General features: G+C 45.9%; 1 protein-coding gene across 3 annotated transcripts; it reads right to left on the bottom strand.

Moving 5' to 3' along the window:
- Positions 1 to 5,915: 5,915 nt before the first annotated feature.
- On the bottom strand, positions 5,916 to 16,354 carry LOC147887765 (uncharacterized). Of its 3 annotated transcripts, none has more exons than XM_087393728.1 (8): positions 15,706 to 16,354; positions 14,227 to 15,604; positions 14,023 to 14,112; positions 13,824 to 13,889; positions 13,648 to 13,713; positions 13,143 to 13,508; positions 12,149 to 12,296; positions 5,916 to 6,361 (listed from the first exon to the last, which is right to left on the bottom strand). In XM_087393728.1, exons 1-7 carry the CDS (start codon positions 15,846 to 15,848, stop codon positions 12,153 to 12,155), a joined length of 2,253 nt encoding a protein of 750 aa, XP_087249854.1. In that variant the 5' UTR covers positions 15,849 to 16,354; the 3' UTR covers positions 5,916 to 6,361; positions 12,149 to 12,152. The 3 variants fall into 3 exon arrangements, with proteins under 3 accessions (XP_087249854.1, XP_087249856.1, XP_087249855.1); XM_087393730.1 differs by having other exon boundaries at positions 5,916 to 6,316; XM_087393729.1 differs by lacking the exon at positions 5,916 to 6,361 and adding an exon at positions 11,776 to 11,939.
- Positions 16,355 to 18,195: the final 1,841 nt, after the last annotated feature.

The raw sequence follows: 18,195 nt of genomic DNA, 5'->3' as shown, positions 1-18,195 counted from the left end.
GCTCGGGCAATGGTAGGATCTACTACCGGTGCAGAAACTGTTTGTGCAGATGTAGATCCCGATATAGATCCCGTTGCTGGTGCTGTGACAACAGATGGAGTAGAGCTACTGGTAGCTGGATCGGCCAATGGTCTAGGTGTAGACCCATCGACATACTCCCATTTGTCCTAAAGCACAAGAATGGTCTCCATTCGGTATTTCCATGTACCACAACACTGTTGTGTTCTTGGATAAGAATCGTGGCAGGACACGTTGCGCTCTGTCAGTGTCCACATATACATTTACAACACTGCCATGTAAAATGTAAAGGCCTTCATATGTTAATTCTTGAATCTATGTGAAGGGTAGTCTTATCGCTACCAATCGCTCTTCCACCACAGACACATATGTTGTTTTAACAGGCATTGTCATATGCCTCGAGTAGACTTTTGGTGTTTTCTGTTTCTTCAATTAGTATAAGCAGTTTGAACAAATGCATCGTGCATTGGATACATTGTCTGCGATGCCAATTTCCTATTGTTCTAGCAAGGACTTATAGGTGGGAGGCAGCTTCTTTAAGTTGGAATCGAATGCCAAAGTGCCACAACATGCGCATGGGAATCTAGGGCTATCCTCAATCCTCTTCTTGTATGTCATTTAAAGAAGACCTACTTACCCTTTTACGTTTCCTTGGCGCTCTCGAGTGTTGGACATGGTCAACTGATTGGTTTTGTGTCTAGTTTTTAGGATTGGGGGGATATTCCGATTGGTTGACATTCCTTGGTGGTGCAGCCGAAGCATGGCCCGCGTCCTGAAAGGATCTTGCCTTCATCCTAAAATCTTGCTTCGATTGCATTAGATGGAGTAACGTCCATCAGTGTAATGGTCATTATAAACCCAAGCGAGCTTGTTGGCAAATGACTCAAGGAACACATGGACAAGCTCGGCCAGTTGCAACTGGCCTTTCTCAATCCAAGTCGTATAACCCCTTTTTGTTTGAAGCGGACGCAATGGAGCGACTAATGCAGGGCAAGACCAATCATTTAGCAATATTGTGTGGTTCCCATTGCCTTCATTGACACCGAGTTTTATTGTTTGTATTAATGCAACACCATTGTGAACCAGTACAGTGAATGATGTGCAAAATGTCTCCAAGAAGCGCACCAAGCAATCATGGACCAAATCCCTTGACGTTGAGGAGCGTTTAAGGAGATCTACATGTCATCCTTTATCAAGCTATCAGTTCCATGATTCTTGCATCAACGTTGAGGAGCATTTAAGGAGAGATGCAATGTCATCCTTTGTTAAGCTATTAGTTCCATGATTCTCGCATGGTGCTTGAAGCTTATGCCAAGGCGGTGCTCTTTCAGAAGCCACCATGGAGATGTTTTTGTATAAGACATCAAGCAACGATGTGTTTTGACTAGCTTTGTAATTCAATTAAGCACATTTGTTGTGTTCAAGCTATTCTCCATGAAGTCATCATCCCATGTCACATTGTGTGCAATGAGGTCAATGAACAAGGTGAACATGCAATTACAGTGTGGTCGTGCAGAGGTGCACTCTCATGAAGCGCTTCTTTATCGGGTGTTGTGTGCATGCTATCGCTGAATGGCTTGAGTAGTGTCTTGGTCATAGCATGAGAATTTATCGTGTTAGTGCCATGCAAGCCAACTTTGAAATCAATGCCTGGGCTTTTTTCCTATGCGGTGATATGTGCAATCTTGCATGCCTTGAACCAAACAAGTATGGGACGTTGCAATGGATGCCAACTCAGTAATGCAAGTAAGGGCCTTTATTTCACTGTGGCAATATGTACAGTGTTGAGTGCCTTTAACTGAAGAACAATGACAAAAGAAAACCTACATAACTATGCAACGCAAGAGGTTTTATTCCCATCCCAATGTATGTACAATCTTGTGTGAGTTCAGTCGAGTATGCACAATGGAACTGAACCTCAACTTATACGCTACAAGGGAAGACTATACAAGTAATATGTCTACGCATCTGCCTCAAATTCCCTGATGAATCCATAGCTGTTTATTGCGAAATGCCCAGAGGAGCGATGGTCCATCAACAGGTTCCGTGTATCCCACCACATCGCAGTTGTGGTACTCCATGAACGAGCAGCGCAATCCTAGGTCTCCTCTGAGTGAGCGCCACAGAGCTTCGTGTCAATGTGTGAGCCATCGTGAAGTACAACACGTCTTTCAAAGAAGGAATGCATAAGATGTTATGTGGGCTAGTGCATGTATAGTAGAAAGGGCAAGCACGATCACAGCTCACACGCGCATGTAAGAAATATTCTTTGCTATATACATAACGAGCCCCACGTCATTGAATTCTTGCACTATGTGTGAGAGGGTTTGCCTTCAATGATTCACGAACGATAAATACAAAAACAAAAGTTGTGGTGAGCTCCAATGAAGCTCGTGATGGGTGGCATATTTAGGAAAGGGTGAAGACTTACTGTTGCATGATCTTCAACATTCGGCCCATCTGCTATGATGATTTGTTCAGACAATGGACCGTCAAGGTCAACCTTCACAATGCCGAATGCGATTGTCGTCCTAACAAAAGCAAAAGGACATTTCACGTTTCCATTTGTTGGGACACCCATGGCACCTATGTACTGATACTCTTCTCTGAGACAAACAAAGGAGTCCCATTGAAAGGCTCTCCTTTCAAGACACTAGTGGTAGCATCCACACACAACGATACAAAACATGTTCCACCTTCACCAGGGCTCTTTTGTGTGATCGTAGGACCCTCTATTCTATAAAACCCATCAATTTCGAGAATGTATTTCAAGTGGAATATGTATGCATGCAGAACATGCAAGGTGACTATTTGACAAGAATCACGATTGGTTAAGTCGACCCGCATATAGTTAGCATATGTGCAAACATCTCTTGCCTTAAATGCCATATTTTGGGAGGGCTCTACCTTCAAAGGCAAAATAGTGATTGACAAATTCTGACAAAGCGCTAATTATGTGCAAGGAGTGTGTTAGAGTTCAATGGCTTTAACTCGTTTGGCACGAGCCTTTTACGAGTCAAGGTGTTGATGGCGAGTACATCTTCTATTGGTTTATTATTATCGTGTGTGCTCTCTTCTTTGTTTACAAATGCAATAAAATACAAATAGTTTCAAACATTCGAAGAGACCCTATTTGAATTTTGTTTGTTAAAGAAAAGTGTCGAAGTTGTCGAGTGGGGGGACACACTTTCATGTGGTGGAAATTAGGGTGCTTCACAAATTAGTGTGATTGTTTTTTGTTTGAAAAATTGGTGTCTTTTTTAGCTTAATAAATGTCAACGAAACAAGCGAATACAAGTATTCGTGAGCACTACCCTTAGAGGGACAAGTTGATTTGGGAAGAGGGAGAGGGAAAGAGAGAGAGAAAGAGAGATGTAAAACATGGCCTAAAACGATTGGAAGGACATTGTTTAAGAAAAGTGTAAGGAAAGCATTGCCTGCAATGCTAAAAAACGTGTGGAGATAAACTCCTGGCATGAGCCAAAATTGCTTTCAATGCATCATTTTCCTAATCGCCCTCGAGGCTCCAGATTATAGATTGACTAATCAAGTTGCATGATGTGAGTAGGACTTTAGCTGAACATGCTACATAATAGGCTAAAATGATCAGCATAGAAGCATCCAACTATGGACGACAATGGCGATGGACAGAGACAGCACATGGCTAATGAGGCTGAGGAGAAGCTGGAAAATGACGCCCTCCACCAACTTGTTGATGTGGAGGATTCTAATGGGGACACTCCCAACTAGAGCTAGGCTCGCCGAGTGGAGAATATCTCCGCTGTGCCCGCTCTGCAACAACTTCAGAGAGACCCACATGCACCTACTTGATTGCCCAGGAACTATGGAAGGAAATAGAGGCAAGACTAGCTAAAATGAAAATACAGGTAAAAATCAAGTGGAAAGCAGCTTACAGGGGGACAAGAAAACCTCGACGACTTAATGCATCAGAGGCTACAAGTGATTAGACATCATTTGGAGGCACAGGAATGCCATTGTTTTCCGCAGAGTGCATCATGGAAAAAAGTTTAGAGGAAGTTGTAATGCATGTCAAGGCTGTGGGTTTAAAGCTAGTACCTCCACTCTGGAACGTGGATTGTAATTGTTTCTCCCTTTCTTAATATATCTAACTTTACGGCGGGAAAAAAAAACAACGATCAATCCAAAGAGGACTCGCATTTTAGCATAAACAGCATTGCTTAATCAGCAAAGTACGCAATATGTGAAGGCCACTACTACTAATTTTTGACAAGAAGCGTAGCCCGCGCATGATGCTCTCTCTCATTCTTGTTGATCTGGCTGCTGCTGCTTGTGCGGAGGAGCATTGCGCATACACACGATTTGTTGGTGATTTCGTCCACATTGAGCTCCATGGGCAGCTCACAAACCACCCTTGGGAATCTGATAGGATCGATTTGCCCCAGGTTTCCGTAGAGAAACCAAGGAAGTGTCGGCCTCAGAGACCCTCCCTTGTGCATCGCTCAGCTACTACCTAATGGCTGCTCAAGATCGTGCTTCAGCCCCCCCACTTCTTCCGCGCTGCGCTTCCACAATCCATATTGCGCCTGCCACTTGAAAGTGGTGTAGAGGGAATGCGTCCAGAGCAAGGCAGAGGAGGGTGCGGTCCAAGGGACAGAGGAGGGGGTTGTCGTGGGCTGCCGCTGTGAACACGAAACAATCCTCGAACGAATAAATTGTCTAGAGTTATGCCTCACTGCTCCCACTGGCTCCTATATACCCTACGCGAGGCGGCGCAGAAACAGTGAACGTAGAATTTGGAGAGCTTTATCTACAGGCTAACGTGCGACATTCACTACGGGAAAACGCATTCCGTCGTGTTGTTGAAACCTGGGCTCTTTGCAATCCAGCGATGATTTCCTGCGATCATTTAAAGAGTACTGCGATTGACAGCAGAGGCACTGCTTTCGCTGTTTCGTGGTTCTTGTGTTCTGAGGAAGCGAAGAGTCGTTGTGATAGTCAGCAAAAACATGAAAATCTCAACCACCAGAGAGTTCTAAACTTTGGGCGGAGAGGAGAAACAGCTAAAGCGATCATTGATAGCGAAACCAAATGAGAGATTAAGACACTGCGCGATGCAACGACACAGAGAGACGCTACGACAACGCACCAGACAACAGCAGGCATTGACAGCGCCACAAGATGCTAAGGCAGACCGATCGCAGCGACGCGTCACAGCAAACAAATCAGAGCCCCTGGGCAATCGAATCTCAAGACCAACTATGTCTTCGGTTGGACGGCCTCTTTCGTCACGTCCTGGGCAATCTTCCCTCTTACGCGTCGCACGTGGAAATTGATGGAACCCTTTGCGCTCTTTGTCGCCTAGCAGTTTCCGAACTGCATCGCGGCCTGTTAGACGTACTGGGAAGGATTGGCGGACTGTATTATAGCCCTTGATACAATAAGATTATTTAATTGACATAATTGGACTTACTTGAGAGGCATGGTTAGGCATGTTACGGCTGTTTAGATCATGTGAGGCATTCTTATGCTATTCAATCTACCATGCTAGGTTGTTACTCCTTATGTAGGCCTATACATGTTTACATAATGTAAATCGAGCAGTACTAAGTCCTAAGTCGTGCCTAAGTCCAGTATAGACAAGGATAGATTCATGAACCAAATGAATTTGGGATTTTGTATGTATAATCGTGGTAATCACCTATGATGCTCCTGATGTGACAAAATGTTAGAGAAATACTGGGAAAGTAAAAGACCAATCAACTGTAGGTTGTTTGACAATCTTTACAAAGGATTAAGACAAAACAAAGATGCAATTGGAGTCATTATCGACACATTTATAGGATAGAAATTGCTCATGCAATACAAAACATACAAATTGCGCCAGAGAAATGTAAGCTTGAAATTGAAAATCTCTGACTGCAGTGACAAGCACCCTTTTATCCATCACCTTCAAATCCACAAACCTAGATTTGAGAGGCATACTGCTAAACGTGCAACTTACTGGCTTGCTTACACAGTGAAGCCATGGGTCCTGTCAATACCATGTTCAATACATTTTGATACTCTATCAATATTCCTTCTACATCAAATCCAATGCTAGGAAATTCAGATTATTTGATCAAAGAATAGGTGACAAAATGTAAATTTCTTGATCTAGAAGGAAAGGCAGAGAAAACCTGAATTTAAAATTTTAAAAAGGCAATTGCAGCCAGAATACAGACTAAAGTTGGTTTAGCTGAAGAAAGTGTACACTCTGAGAGGCAGGGATACATGAAGTTGCCACCAGAAATATAAATACATACATTGAAGCTTGCTCCTGACATGCCAAAAGGAAGAGCTTAAGTACCTCCTAACACTTCTCCTGATAAGTCAAAAGAAAGAGTTTTAATACCTCATAATCTCTCTCTCTCTGTCTCTCTCTCTCTCTCTCCATATTTATTTATTTATTTACTTACTTTTATTTATATTTATATGTTGTTCGTGTGTCGAGAGAGGGGGAGAGATGGAGCGAGGGAGACACATATGCGCAGCGATACATATACACTTTTTTAATCCATTTGCCATTATATTACGAAAAAAAGTCCCATGTAAAGGGCCAGCCAGTTATAAGCATCAGAAGATATGCTAAGTGCACTGAGCAAGATGTTCTTTTATTACAGGAGGATATTGCTACCGTCTTTGATACAGTGCAATGGCATTCATCTCACACACACAAACAAATAAGGTTCTAGGATTTGCGATAAAAATGCCGCATGCATACACAATTTTTTTGGCTTATGCCACATGCGCACACTTTTTTTTTGGGGTAATACTTTATATTACTGTGTGGGAAACCTCGACATGAGGTAAAAACCCACCATGAAGTACATGTGCGTGCGACACACGTCACACACCCCACATGCATGCACATATATCTCATACATACCAACAAATCTCAAATGGAACACAACTACCTTTAGCTCATCCGTGAGCTTACGGCCAGGGGAGCACCTGGCAAAAACATCCCTATGACATATTCGCATCCCATACATGGTTGCACGGTTTGGAGCTTTCTGTCTGGTAGTCGAGCCCATCCAGCTGATCTGGTTGGGTAGCTTGTATTGCAGTGCCTCATCATTGAAGGCCCTTGGAAGCCCAAGCAGCCAAGCATACAATACCAAGGCAGCGGCAACCCTGCAAGAAGAGAGCCGTGCCCCCCATGAACCAAGCAAGAACCTAACCTGGAAAACATACAACTACCCCTTACATCCCCTGTCAGTGCGAAAGGGATCACCATTAAATCGGTACCCAACCCAGCCCTTCTCTGAGTCTCCTCTATCCAACTAACCCCCTACCAGGGGCAGACAACACTTGTATTGATTGATTCAACACAACAATAATGACAGGATTTTGGATTTTCGAGGGGGATATACAGCAAGGTACTTTTTGGTTGTTTTATATTGTCTCATTTTCTCTCTCATTTATCCTTTCAGCTTGCAGGAATGACAAGAATCACCAACTGGAGTAAGATAATGAAGACCATGGAAGATACCTTCACGAACTTCCCCACACCAAACATACCCCCTCCACTCCCAGCCAGAGGCTTGAGTACAAAAGTGCAATAAATGATAAGGACTGCTTTTAGCAGAAGATTATAATGATGCCCATGGATCACACTAAGCTTCAGATTCTACTCAACATGTGCACACAAGTAATGAAAAGAAACCACATGCATGGAAAATATAGCCAAATATGCAGCTGAAACAAAGTGCATTCACTGACTGCAAAATGGGCATATCTCAGGGCATATCTCAGATACAAAAAAATTGCCCCACAGTGTACTCCCATACATGAACAGCCAAGATGCTGCTCGAACATTATTGATGGTAATTTTTGCACAACTTAGAGCCATGGACTGGCACCTTCTTATTTGTTCTATCTTAATTTAATTGATGGATCTGCTGCCCTCTTTCTGCTCTTCCTCCTGCCGCATTGCCTCCATTGGTTGTTGGCACCTGTTTCCATGATACCCAAGGCAGTCATCTGGGACCCGTGAAGCAGGCTGCAAGACAGTAAATTTAGCACTTCATTGATAGCTGACTCTCTGCATGTTTTCAAAGTTTTGATAGAAATCCTTAACCCTTTTCCGGTTATCCTGAGATGCTTCCAAAGCCTTGGGCAGATTTGTGACTGCCGGCTTGTGCACACTTCGGATGAGGGTCTGATCTACCTCATCCAAAACCATTATAATGGCCTTAACTACCACCATGGCCTGCTGGTATGCTCATCGTCACCATCTTGGTACTCCCAAGTCCTTCGGACACTACTCTTCCTAGAGCAATAAACCATTCAACTTCCTAGCTTGCTTGAGGCGAACTACGTCAGAGAGTTGAGGTCTCTGGGCTTCTAGGCCAGTGCCTCCGATGCAGATAGATGGGACACTTAGCTCAGGACTTCCTGAGAGGCCAAGGTAGGGCTCCTCAGCAGCCTAGGCAGTAGCAGGGGGCTCCCCTTCAGCCCAAGCACGGGCAGAGGGCTCCCCAGTATCAGGCCAGGCAGTTACATCGTCAATAGCACTCGCAAACACCTTGGGTCGATCCCTCTCAGGGGACTTGAACCAAGGTTGAACATAAGAAGACCAGCAAGAAGCCCTCAAGCGTCACAGGTATCGGGCTAGGGTCAGAGAGCGCGAGAGAGCCTGATCGGCGATCCCCCAGCCTCGGGAGAAGCTAGCAAAGGTTGCCCCTATGGAGCAGGAGGAGGAGACCTTCTTTGATCTCCCGACTGGGCCGCAGTCGTCAGCAGAGCAGAGCGCCCAGGTCCCTTTGCAACAGGAGCTTGGAGCCCCCGTTGAGCAGGTCTCGGTGGACCCTCGATTGGGGCCATCCCCCCTCTTGATCGCCCCCTTCCCCTTGCCCCCTTGTCCCCTTGCCCTGAACCTGCAGTCATCCGGACCACCCACCCCCCCCCCTTCTCCCTGCACACCTCTCCTCCCTGCCTCCAAGACTACAACCTCACCCGTCCCCCTTCTCTGCCCCTTCCGTTACCCGTCCCCCTTCTCTTTCTACAGAAACTCATGACATAGGGCCCCAATCCCAAGAAAGAGGCCATGCGGACAACACCAACTCCAACAAGGAGGGAAGATCATCCTCTTCTTCCCCTCCTCGAGGTAGACGGCGTCATCGGAGTCCATCTCCTTCGAGACGTCCACGGAGACGAAGGTATGCAAAGCATAAGGTACCTCTTGGAGATAAGCTCTTCAAGTTTACCAAGTACAAGGGAGAGGACAAGCCCGAGGTCTTGCTGGCCTGGATCCGAGACCTCGAGTATTTCTTTGAGGGGGGACGAGTACGAAGACAAGGCGAAGATCCGGTTTGCCGTCCTGCACATGCAAGACCGTGCTTCACTCTGGTGGGCAACTATGGTCAACACTGGACAGCAAGCCCACACTTGGAAGCGCTTCAAGAAGAACTTGATGAGGCACTTCCTGCCTAAGGAGTTTAAGAGAGATACAATGGTGCAGTGGGACATCCTCCGCCAACGCCAAGAAGGGAAAGTCAGTGAGTATGTTGACCGTTTTTGGGATACTTTGTTAAAAGTTCAAGCATTCAGTAGGAAGGATAAAAAAGATCAGCAAAGGAAGTTCTTTGCTGGCCTACGGTATGTCGTTCAGCATCAGGTGGACATTGCCACTCCTACTTCTCTCGAAGACACCATCAACATCGCCTTGAAGGTGGAGAAGAAACAGTCTTTCTCCAACAAGCGGAACGGCAGCAGCAACAAGCAGAAGTCCCAGGGAACCTCTTCCAAGGAACAAAAGGGTAAGGAGACAGCAAAGGACGCACCAAAAGAGCAAAAGTCAGCCAGCCAGCCTCCTTCAAAGAAAGCAGCCCGCACTTTCAGCTCATTGTCTCCACAACGGAAGCAAAAGTATTACTCCGAGGGGCGGTGTTTCAAGTGTGGCGAGCGAGGCCACAACTTCTACGAATGCCCTCAAGCTGCCAAAAACAGCAGCAACAAAGAAGCAGCTCCCAAAAAGCCAGTTTTGGTAGTTAACAAGGTGGAAGCACCTCCAGAAAAGGGAGCTGTAAACGACACCCATAGTTTGTTGAAAACATGGGGTCACGTAAAGGATCAATCCGCTTTGTTTTTGTTCGATAGTGGAGCTACTCACAACTTTATTTCTCATGAGATGGCACACAACTTGGGGATAGCCCCAGAGGATAAAGGAGAAGCCTTGGAGGCAACTATAGCCTTCAAGAACCAAGAAGAGAAGGTGTACCCCATCATCGGCAAGCTTCGGGTACACATCCAGGGGTACTTGGATCATCTACCCTTCATGGTGGCACCACTTCAAGGATCAGATGTAATTCTCAGCATGCCCAAGTCTATAGTATCAGATAGAGACTCAAAGTTCACTAGTAACTTCTGGCAGACTTTGTTTGAGAGCCCAGCAGGCACAGAATTTCAATGACACTGCTTTTAGAGCGGTTGAGCATATGACTGATTATCAAGCTGTTCCTGCATCAGGGTCAAGGCCTGGTTATATTGATTATTGGGCATGGCCACATTGGACCTGTTGAGGCATCCTCTCAGTCAAATATGGCAGGCCTACCCCTTGGACATATTGGCTGAGACCCACTTAGTCATCATTCACTCTCTTCTTCATTACAGAGGTCACATTTTGCTAGAGATCACGGTCACACCTGTGAGCCTCCATATGAGGAGACCTGGTCGCAGTAGGCAGCAATGACAGTAGGCAGAAGAAGGGCCTATTTCAGGCACTGTGCCCCCATACCAGATCTGGTCTAGGGAGGGTGAACAGTCAGCAAGCTGGTTGGGTCAAACCTGACCCAGGGTCTGGCAACCTGTCAGCACCTGGCAGCTGGTTGGCCCTGCTAACTGATTGGTCGGCCATATAGACTCATGGGTCAGCCAGCAGGAGGTCTAGGGGACAGGCTTCCCTCCTCGGCATATATATACGGCATTCCCTGCTTTCATCTCATCCCACAGAAGCCATCCTTGTCAGCAAAGGAAAAGAGAGAGAGAGAGAGAGAGAGAGAAATATATTAGCGTCCTTGGGAGGCCTCGTGGGCCTATGGGTCAAAGTACACCCAGCGAAAATAACTCATACAAACCTCGAAGGGCTGAAGCAAAGGGAGCGCTAGGGCCCTTGTGGAGTGCTATACTAAGCTAACAGCCCAAGAGCTCAAACAAAACTCAACTACAAAATGAAAGCTGAGACTCAGCAGCCGAAACCCGGCACCGTGGTGGCTCTCCAGTGGGCTGCGAGGATATCCCGTATCTGCATCAATCGAGCAGTCTTGTGCTTTGGCGGAGGATATGGTCTCCTCGATCTCTAGATCCGATGGGCTATGTCAAAAGTGATGCATGTAAACCCTAAACCAGTACCATGACATTCCAGAGTTTCAGACTCAATGGTGCAAAGTAATGTTATGCCATTCATGATGGTTGGTTGTTCTATAAAGGACAACTTGTATCCTTTCTCGATTCTGTCCAGCCATGCTACATGCTGCCAATGATTCAACACTTGGTGGACACAGGTATTCAGAAACACTTGAAAGACAGTTCTACACCTTTGCAGTGACATCAGTAAGTATGTTACTCATTGTGAGGTGTGCCAAAAAGTCAAGATCTCTCACGACCAGCCCTTTAAGTAGATTAGCATGAACTTTGTTACAAACATTCCACCCACCATTGGTTCCAAAAGCACCATGAGTCTGACTATTGTGGACATGTTTAGCCACTTTGTCATGTTGATTCCGTGCAAAGCACAATTGATGCACACAACATAGCCAAATTGTTTCTCCATTGATGATATTCTAGGCGCGGCATTCCCAGGGCCTCTGAGTCTGAGAGAGACTCCAAACCAGTCAGTTTTGGAGAGCTCTATTTGACAATTCAGTAGCAGTGCATACTCCTCAATACTCTGCCTTTTCCTTGCATAAAGAAAGAGTCTTCATGTCAAAAACAAGTATTTAGATGATTGTGCAGCACCTTCTCCCTCAATCTTATCTCCCCATGCAGAGTCCTGTGCCTACTTCAGTTTCAGTCCTTTAAGTCATCTTCATGACGAAGACAATTAAAAACAGGTATTCAGCTAGACTACCAATTCTTGGAATGCAATAGAATGTCAGAAGTAAAAAACCTCTTTAAACAGGTTTGCTTCCATTGTTCCCTTGAGCCTGTTGTGACTGTTGCAGCTGTAGTTGCCATTGCTGCTGTTGCTGCTGCTGCATCATATAAGTGTTGTACAGTTCCACATTTCTGTGCATGTTCACGTTCAATGAAGCAGGCTGCACACCACAAAGATACCTAAGTATGTGGATTTCATGTCAAAATCGTGTTAAGAAGAGCAAGGAATGTGTGTTCATAGTATAATCCATTCAAAGCTAACACAGGTTGATATGCCCTAGTATGTAATACTGCACAGTGCACACCATACTAGGAGAATATAGACAGTGAGTCCCTGTAACATCCTGGTAACAGCGGAGTAGGCCTTTCTCAGATACAATATCAAAGTTGAATGTCTACATCAACTTCGTGAAGGTGGCATTTATCCTTAAACCGCTCTGTTGTTGATATGGCAAAGCCAAAGTGTTCCGAAATTCAGCCCACATGCACTAGAAACCTTCATAAGACTAATATATAGCCGGGTAATCTTACAAATTAAAATTTTTATACAACAAGTAAAAGAACAAAGGGAAGAAGAGAGTTTGTAAGTGACTTTAAACAAAATTAAAAGTAAATAAGAAAAAAACTTAGTAAGCAAAGCCAATGTTCTCATCAGTACATAGCTAGCCCAATATGTGGAGTAAGGCCAAATCATGGGCTAGGATAGTAACGTACGAGACAATAAAAATATCAGTAAACCAAACTTATGCCTTTCTCTTACTGCACACGAGGATGTGCACATTTGCATAAGCTTGGGTAGAATATATCCAGAAAGCACATCTGAATGTGTATAAACCCTCTGTGTGCATGCATGTGAGCGAATGTGTGGCGATGTGTGTTTGTGTGTCAAAGTGCACATGCTTGTGATATGTCTAATGCATACTATTCATGCTGGAAGAATCTCATCAGAAAGGGGGGGGGGGGGGGGGGGGGGGGGGGGGTAAAATGAGAGGTTGACTAAATCTTACCTGAACTTGTTGGTGTGCTATATAGACGTTGTAGGGATCCATGATGTTGGAGCTTTGCAAGTGAGCATGAGTTTCCACCATGCTCAAAGACGGTGGGCAAGCCTGCAGTCCAGCAGCATAGGATGCAGGTCCTACAGGTGCTTGACCAGGAAACGGTGGCAGTGAGACCATTGTACATCCCGCAGCGGCAGCAGCATTAACGTCTATGAGCCCCATCCCCATGCTCATCCCCATGCCCATCCCAAGTCCAACTCCCATCCCCATCCCCAAACCCATGTGTGGCAAAGTGGACATTTGCGGATGCTGCATGCCCACATTAGGCATCATTGATGGAGGAATGCCTATTCCTGTTCTCATGGACATCGTCTGTTTGCAGATGCATTATAAAAAAAGGCTCAGACTAACAAATTGGAGCAGTCCAGGTATTATTCATGATTCTCTCTGCAAGATAACCAGAATTTGGAAATTCAAAAAATTGATTGCTATCAGCGGTTGATAAACAAACCTGCAGCTGTGACTGTAGCAGCTTTAGATACTCAATTACTTCATCAAGCATTGACGCCTTGTCAGACTGCAAGACGCAGCATGGAATATTCAAAAGGTTGCAAAGCATGGTCATCAATCCAAAGTGACCAAATGGATGTGAAATTCGCTAAATAGTTGGTACTTAGTGCACCTTACCTTGATAGAATTAGGAATCAGTTCTTGTAAAGCCTTCATCTTCTCATTTATCCTATCCCTTCGCCTCTGAAAACCAAAACCGTAGATGGAGGGAGGATTTTGAGGAAACTTTGATGCATACGAGATTGCCTGTCATAACTGGCCCTCATTCAGAAGAACAATCCAGAGCACACAAAATAGGGGGTGTCTCAAAACATACTCTTTCAGACTGGTTGTGTATCTCTGCGGCTCTACTTCTCTTAGCACCTGAGGGTGGCTTCTTCTTGTTCATTGCGAATTCCTCCACGTCCTGCTTACCATTTGTACCACAAAACACCCTGAGACCTAGAGGAAACTTTGCTCTTGGCCATGGTAATCCACTGCATCATGAAGAAAAAAGGGAAAAGCTAAAGACGGCAGTTACCTCGCTTTGATATTCTGAATCATCTCCTCCACTGAACTTCCTTTTGGAGGTCGTGCCAGCCTCTTTGCCGCTTTTTTCTGTGCTATTGCCGGAGCCTCGAGAAGGCGAGGTTGCAGTTTGTTCTGCTGTCTCTAATGGCTCGACTCCTTTCTCAGCCGCCGTGACGGCACTGTTACCCATGCTTGAGTTGAAGACATTGTCTCCACCCGTTAAGTTTCCTTCCCCTAGATTGCCCTCATGCCCACACGATGAGCTGGGAGGTAGTTGCCATCTTTCGCGCGTTGCATCGCTCTGGGAAGCTTCTTCCACATGGATCTGTGGTACATAAGAAACCAAACCGCTGCTGACCGTAATTATCGATTCTTCCAGGGAAGGTTCCTTAACATTGAGCTCCAACCTTGCCGGATTCCCAACACTCTGTCGCACGCGTTCTAGGTTTGTAAGGCCACTTCCCGCACCAAGCAGCTGCAGACTGGCCTTAGTCGCTGCTACAGGACGGGAGAAATTAGAAAAATTCCTGGTGCCAAGCCTACCCGGAGGCGATGGGGATGTGGAGAAAGACGATGTATCTAAGGGTTTCAGAGTTGGAAGCGGAGTGGTGGCGTAAGCTCCTAGAGAGTTGTGAGGTTGAGAAGAAGCTTCCTCGTTGGGAGGATGGCTCGCGAAAGGTTCCAAGCTTTTCAAATTCGCACTCGGGGAGCTACCGTGCGAAAACTTGGCTAGAGAAGGCTGTGTGGTGGCTCGCACTATACTGAAAACCTCACCTCCCGATTGAGAGGTGAGGCCTACAGCCCGCCCTGCACCTACAGCCATTGCAGCATCTGCACCTGCTACCCTATTTTTTGCTTCAAATGCATCGCTACCGCAGGACTCCGTCCCTCCCCTGCTCGGAGGTGCCGTGCAGCGACCATTTAGCCCTGAAATCCCAGGGTTTGGAGGCAAAATGCCGCGAAATCCAGACCCAGGAGCACCAAAAGTCGCCTCCTGCGGTTTGAGGCCGAGTTGATTGAAAGAATGCTTCACTATCTGGACGTTGGAATTCGGCAAATTTCCGAACAAATCCGAGCAGTAGCCTCTGTCCAAAATATCGTCCATAGGGTACTGCAGCCATGACAGCAACTCGTCTTCTTGGAAGGCGGGATGCCGCACCGGAACATCCACGGCGTGCACCACTTCGTTGAGGATGGCATCAAGGGTACCATCGTTATTGACCGGATCCATCTTGGGCGATACACTTCCGTTCGCAGCTGCGCAATCCGGCATCCAGGACGAGTTCCCTTGTGTCCAGACTGAACGACTGGCTCCTCGGCCATCTCTGGATTGCATCGTGAACTCCTGCTGTTCAAGCCAGCCTACTCCGTCGAGCTCATGATTGGGCCTACACACAAGCAGTGGAAATTTCGCGTCAATGACGAGATGGTGCCATTGTTAGAGAAGGAATGACACAGAGAGAGCCAGAGACAGCGTCCAGATACTGACACAGCTGCGGCGAATGAGAGGGTTGCTCTTGCATCTGGAGCTCGATGATCGAGCTTTCCCTTCGAAAGAGGTAACAGATCGGCAGGAGCGAATTCAATCTCTGATCCGTTGGTCACGTCCCAGTCAGGAACACGGAGAGTCATACTCTGCGCAGAGGAGAGGACGTTCCACCATAACACAGAGTTTGGAGCAGACGCGAATGCGAGCAGGTGTGAACTCCGGAACACTTTCCGAGGGCGAATGGATGCTGCAGCTGCTGCTGCTCAGAGACCGCTGGCTGAGCTACGAGCGAGGAAGGCAAAGGGGAGAGGAAATCAATGGGGAGGAGATTGTTCGTTCGATGAATAACAGGCGGAGACGATGAATGAGGAAGAGGAGCAACCATGAAAGAAGCTGAGCAGAAAGCAGAAGGAGAAGAAGATGGGAAGGGAGAGTGGAGCTGATGGAAGAAGCGCGAGGGAAGGAGAGGGAGGATGAGGTTGTAGAGGAGGCAAAGAAGGTGAGAAAACCTCAGAAGAACAAGAAGAAGAAGAAGAAGAAGAAGAAGAAGAGCTAATGGCGAATCAACTCTGTATTGAAACAAGTGCCTCTACTTGTTCTTGTGTGAGATTTAGCACTCTGGTGAAACGAAGAAGAAGAATACTAATAATAAGGAGGTGGACGATGGCTTATCAACTCTGTATTGAAGCCAGTGCCTCTATCTGTTTCTTGTGTGAGATGTAATAGCACACTCTGGTGAAATCAGTCATTCTCACAGAAAGAGGAGGAAGAGGAGTATGCAGACTTGACTCTGTATTGAAGCAAGTGTCTCTGCTTGTTCTTTCTTCTGTCAGATGTAACACTCTGGTGAAATTCGATCTCTCATCCTCAGAAGCAAACGAAGAAGAAGAAGAAAAGAATGGTGAAATCAATCTGTCATTCTCAGAAGCAAAAGAATGGTGAAATCAATGTGTCACTCAGAAGCAAAAGAAGAAGAAGAAGAAGAAGAAGAAGCAGGAGGAATGGCCAAACCAACTCTGTATAAATTGAAGCAAAGTGGCTCTATTTGATCTTGTTTCAGTGTAGTGAAATCAAAATCTATCAATTTGTATTGGTGTATATATTGAAGCAAAGTGGCTCTATTTGATCTTGTTTCACTCTGGTGAAATCAAAAATCTATAAATTTGCTTCAATAGAGAGGTGGCTTGCCTCAACTACTTCTTTGTGTTCTTGAATTATTTATAGATGTAGGACTCTGGTGAAATCGATATTGACATTTCTCCTTCTGATGTAGTTACTGTTTCTTCTTCTTCTTGATTGCCATGTTTGGCTACAGTTTTCTCTCGCGCTACAACCCAAGCTCCTCCCCACCATCGCACCATCTCATTCTCATTCGTAGCCAGCCTCCCCCTATCGCCTCCCGCCACTTGTGCCTTTGTCTCTATCTCCCACCCTCTGGCAAGCAGAGCATACTTGTTTCCTCGGCGTGTGGCAGGAGAGATGGGTCCAATGAAATCCAACCCCCAGCGATAGAAACCGCATCCCACCCGAACTTTTTTGACCCCGCCCGCATTTCTTTCTCGCCACATTTCCTTCCGCGTTTGACTTTCACAGACCGCCTGCCATCCGCTCCGTAGGCATTGATGAACCTGCAAACTATATACAATGAACCTGTAACATTTTCATTTTCACGCGTAAAAAGTATTTTCACAATTTTGTAAAATCTGCAAAATTTTAGGCAATTTAGTTATATTTTAGCTAAAAGGTCTGCAAATTAAAATTTGAAACCCCGAGTTTGGTGATTTGATGAAAAAAATGTTTTCTGTGAACAGTCGTCTGCATATTTTGCAATCGACCAAACGCGATTCGGCAGTTCCGAAATGCCCAAAATTACTACATTGGACTTGCAAAAGCTACTGCGAATTGAGGCAAATTGCAACCGAACGCCAGGCAAATTGCTGCAAAATTTTCCCCAAATTGCACGCTCCATTCGCGAGCATTTGGGCTGCAAAACTGCCGGCAATTAATACAACCAGCTGGGCATTGCCGCTGCAAATTGCCAATCCAACGCCAGCAATTCGCGAGCAGTGGGACTGCAAATTGCCGCAAATTGCAGTGGATTCGGACTCTGAGCTGGGCATTCCGCTCTCTGCAAATAGCAATCGAACTCCGGGACAACTGGACGGGGGGGGCACATTGCAATCGATGCGGCCGGGGGGAGAAAATTGACATCAAAGATCAAACCACGAGTTCCAACACAAAAGCAGTTCCGTTCATGGATGCGATTTGCGTGGAAGAACGATTTGACGTGCTCCCAAGAATGAGCTGGGTGGAAGTGGGCACTGCGAAAGCGATGGAATCGTCAATTCACGAATCACTTCTCGCCAAATATCGATCAATCACTTCATCACCACCAAATCTCTCAACGGTAAATCCTGTCCTTTCATCATAAAATTCCCGGTCAACCACCAAAACCCTATTTTTCTCTCCCCAAAAAAAAACCATATCCTT

Source organism: Dipteris shenzhenensis, chromosome 22 (genome assembly GCF_047967505.1).
Source record: "Dipteris shenzhenensis isolate YYH24624 ecotype China chromosome 22, Dip_SZ_1.0, whole genome shotgun sequence".
Lineage (NCBI taxonomy): Eukaryota > Viridiplantae > Streptophyta > Polypodiopsida > Gleicheniales > Dipteridaceae > Dipteris > Dipteris shenzhenensis.
Note: the sequence above shows the minus strand (reverse complement) of the source record. Positions and strands in the feature narration are given on the sequence as shown.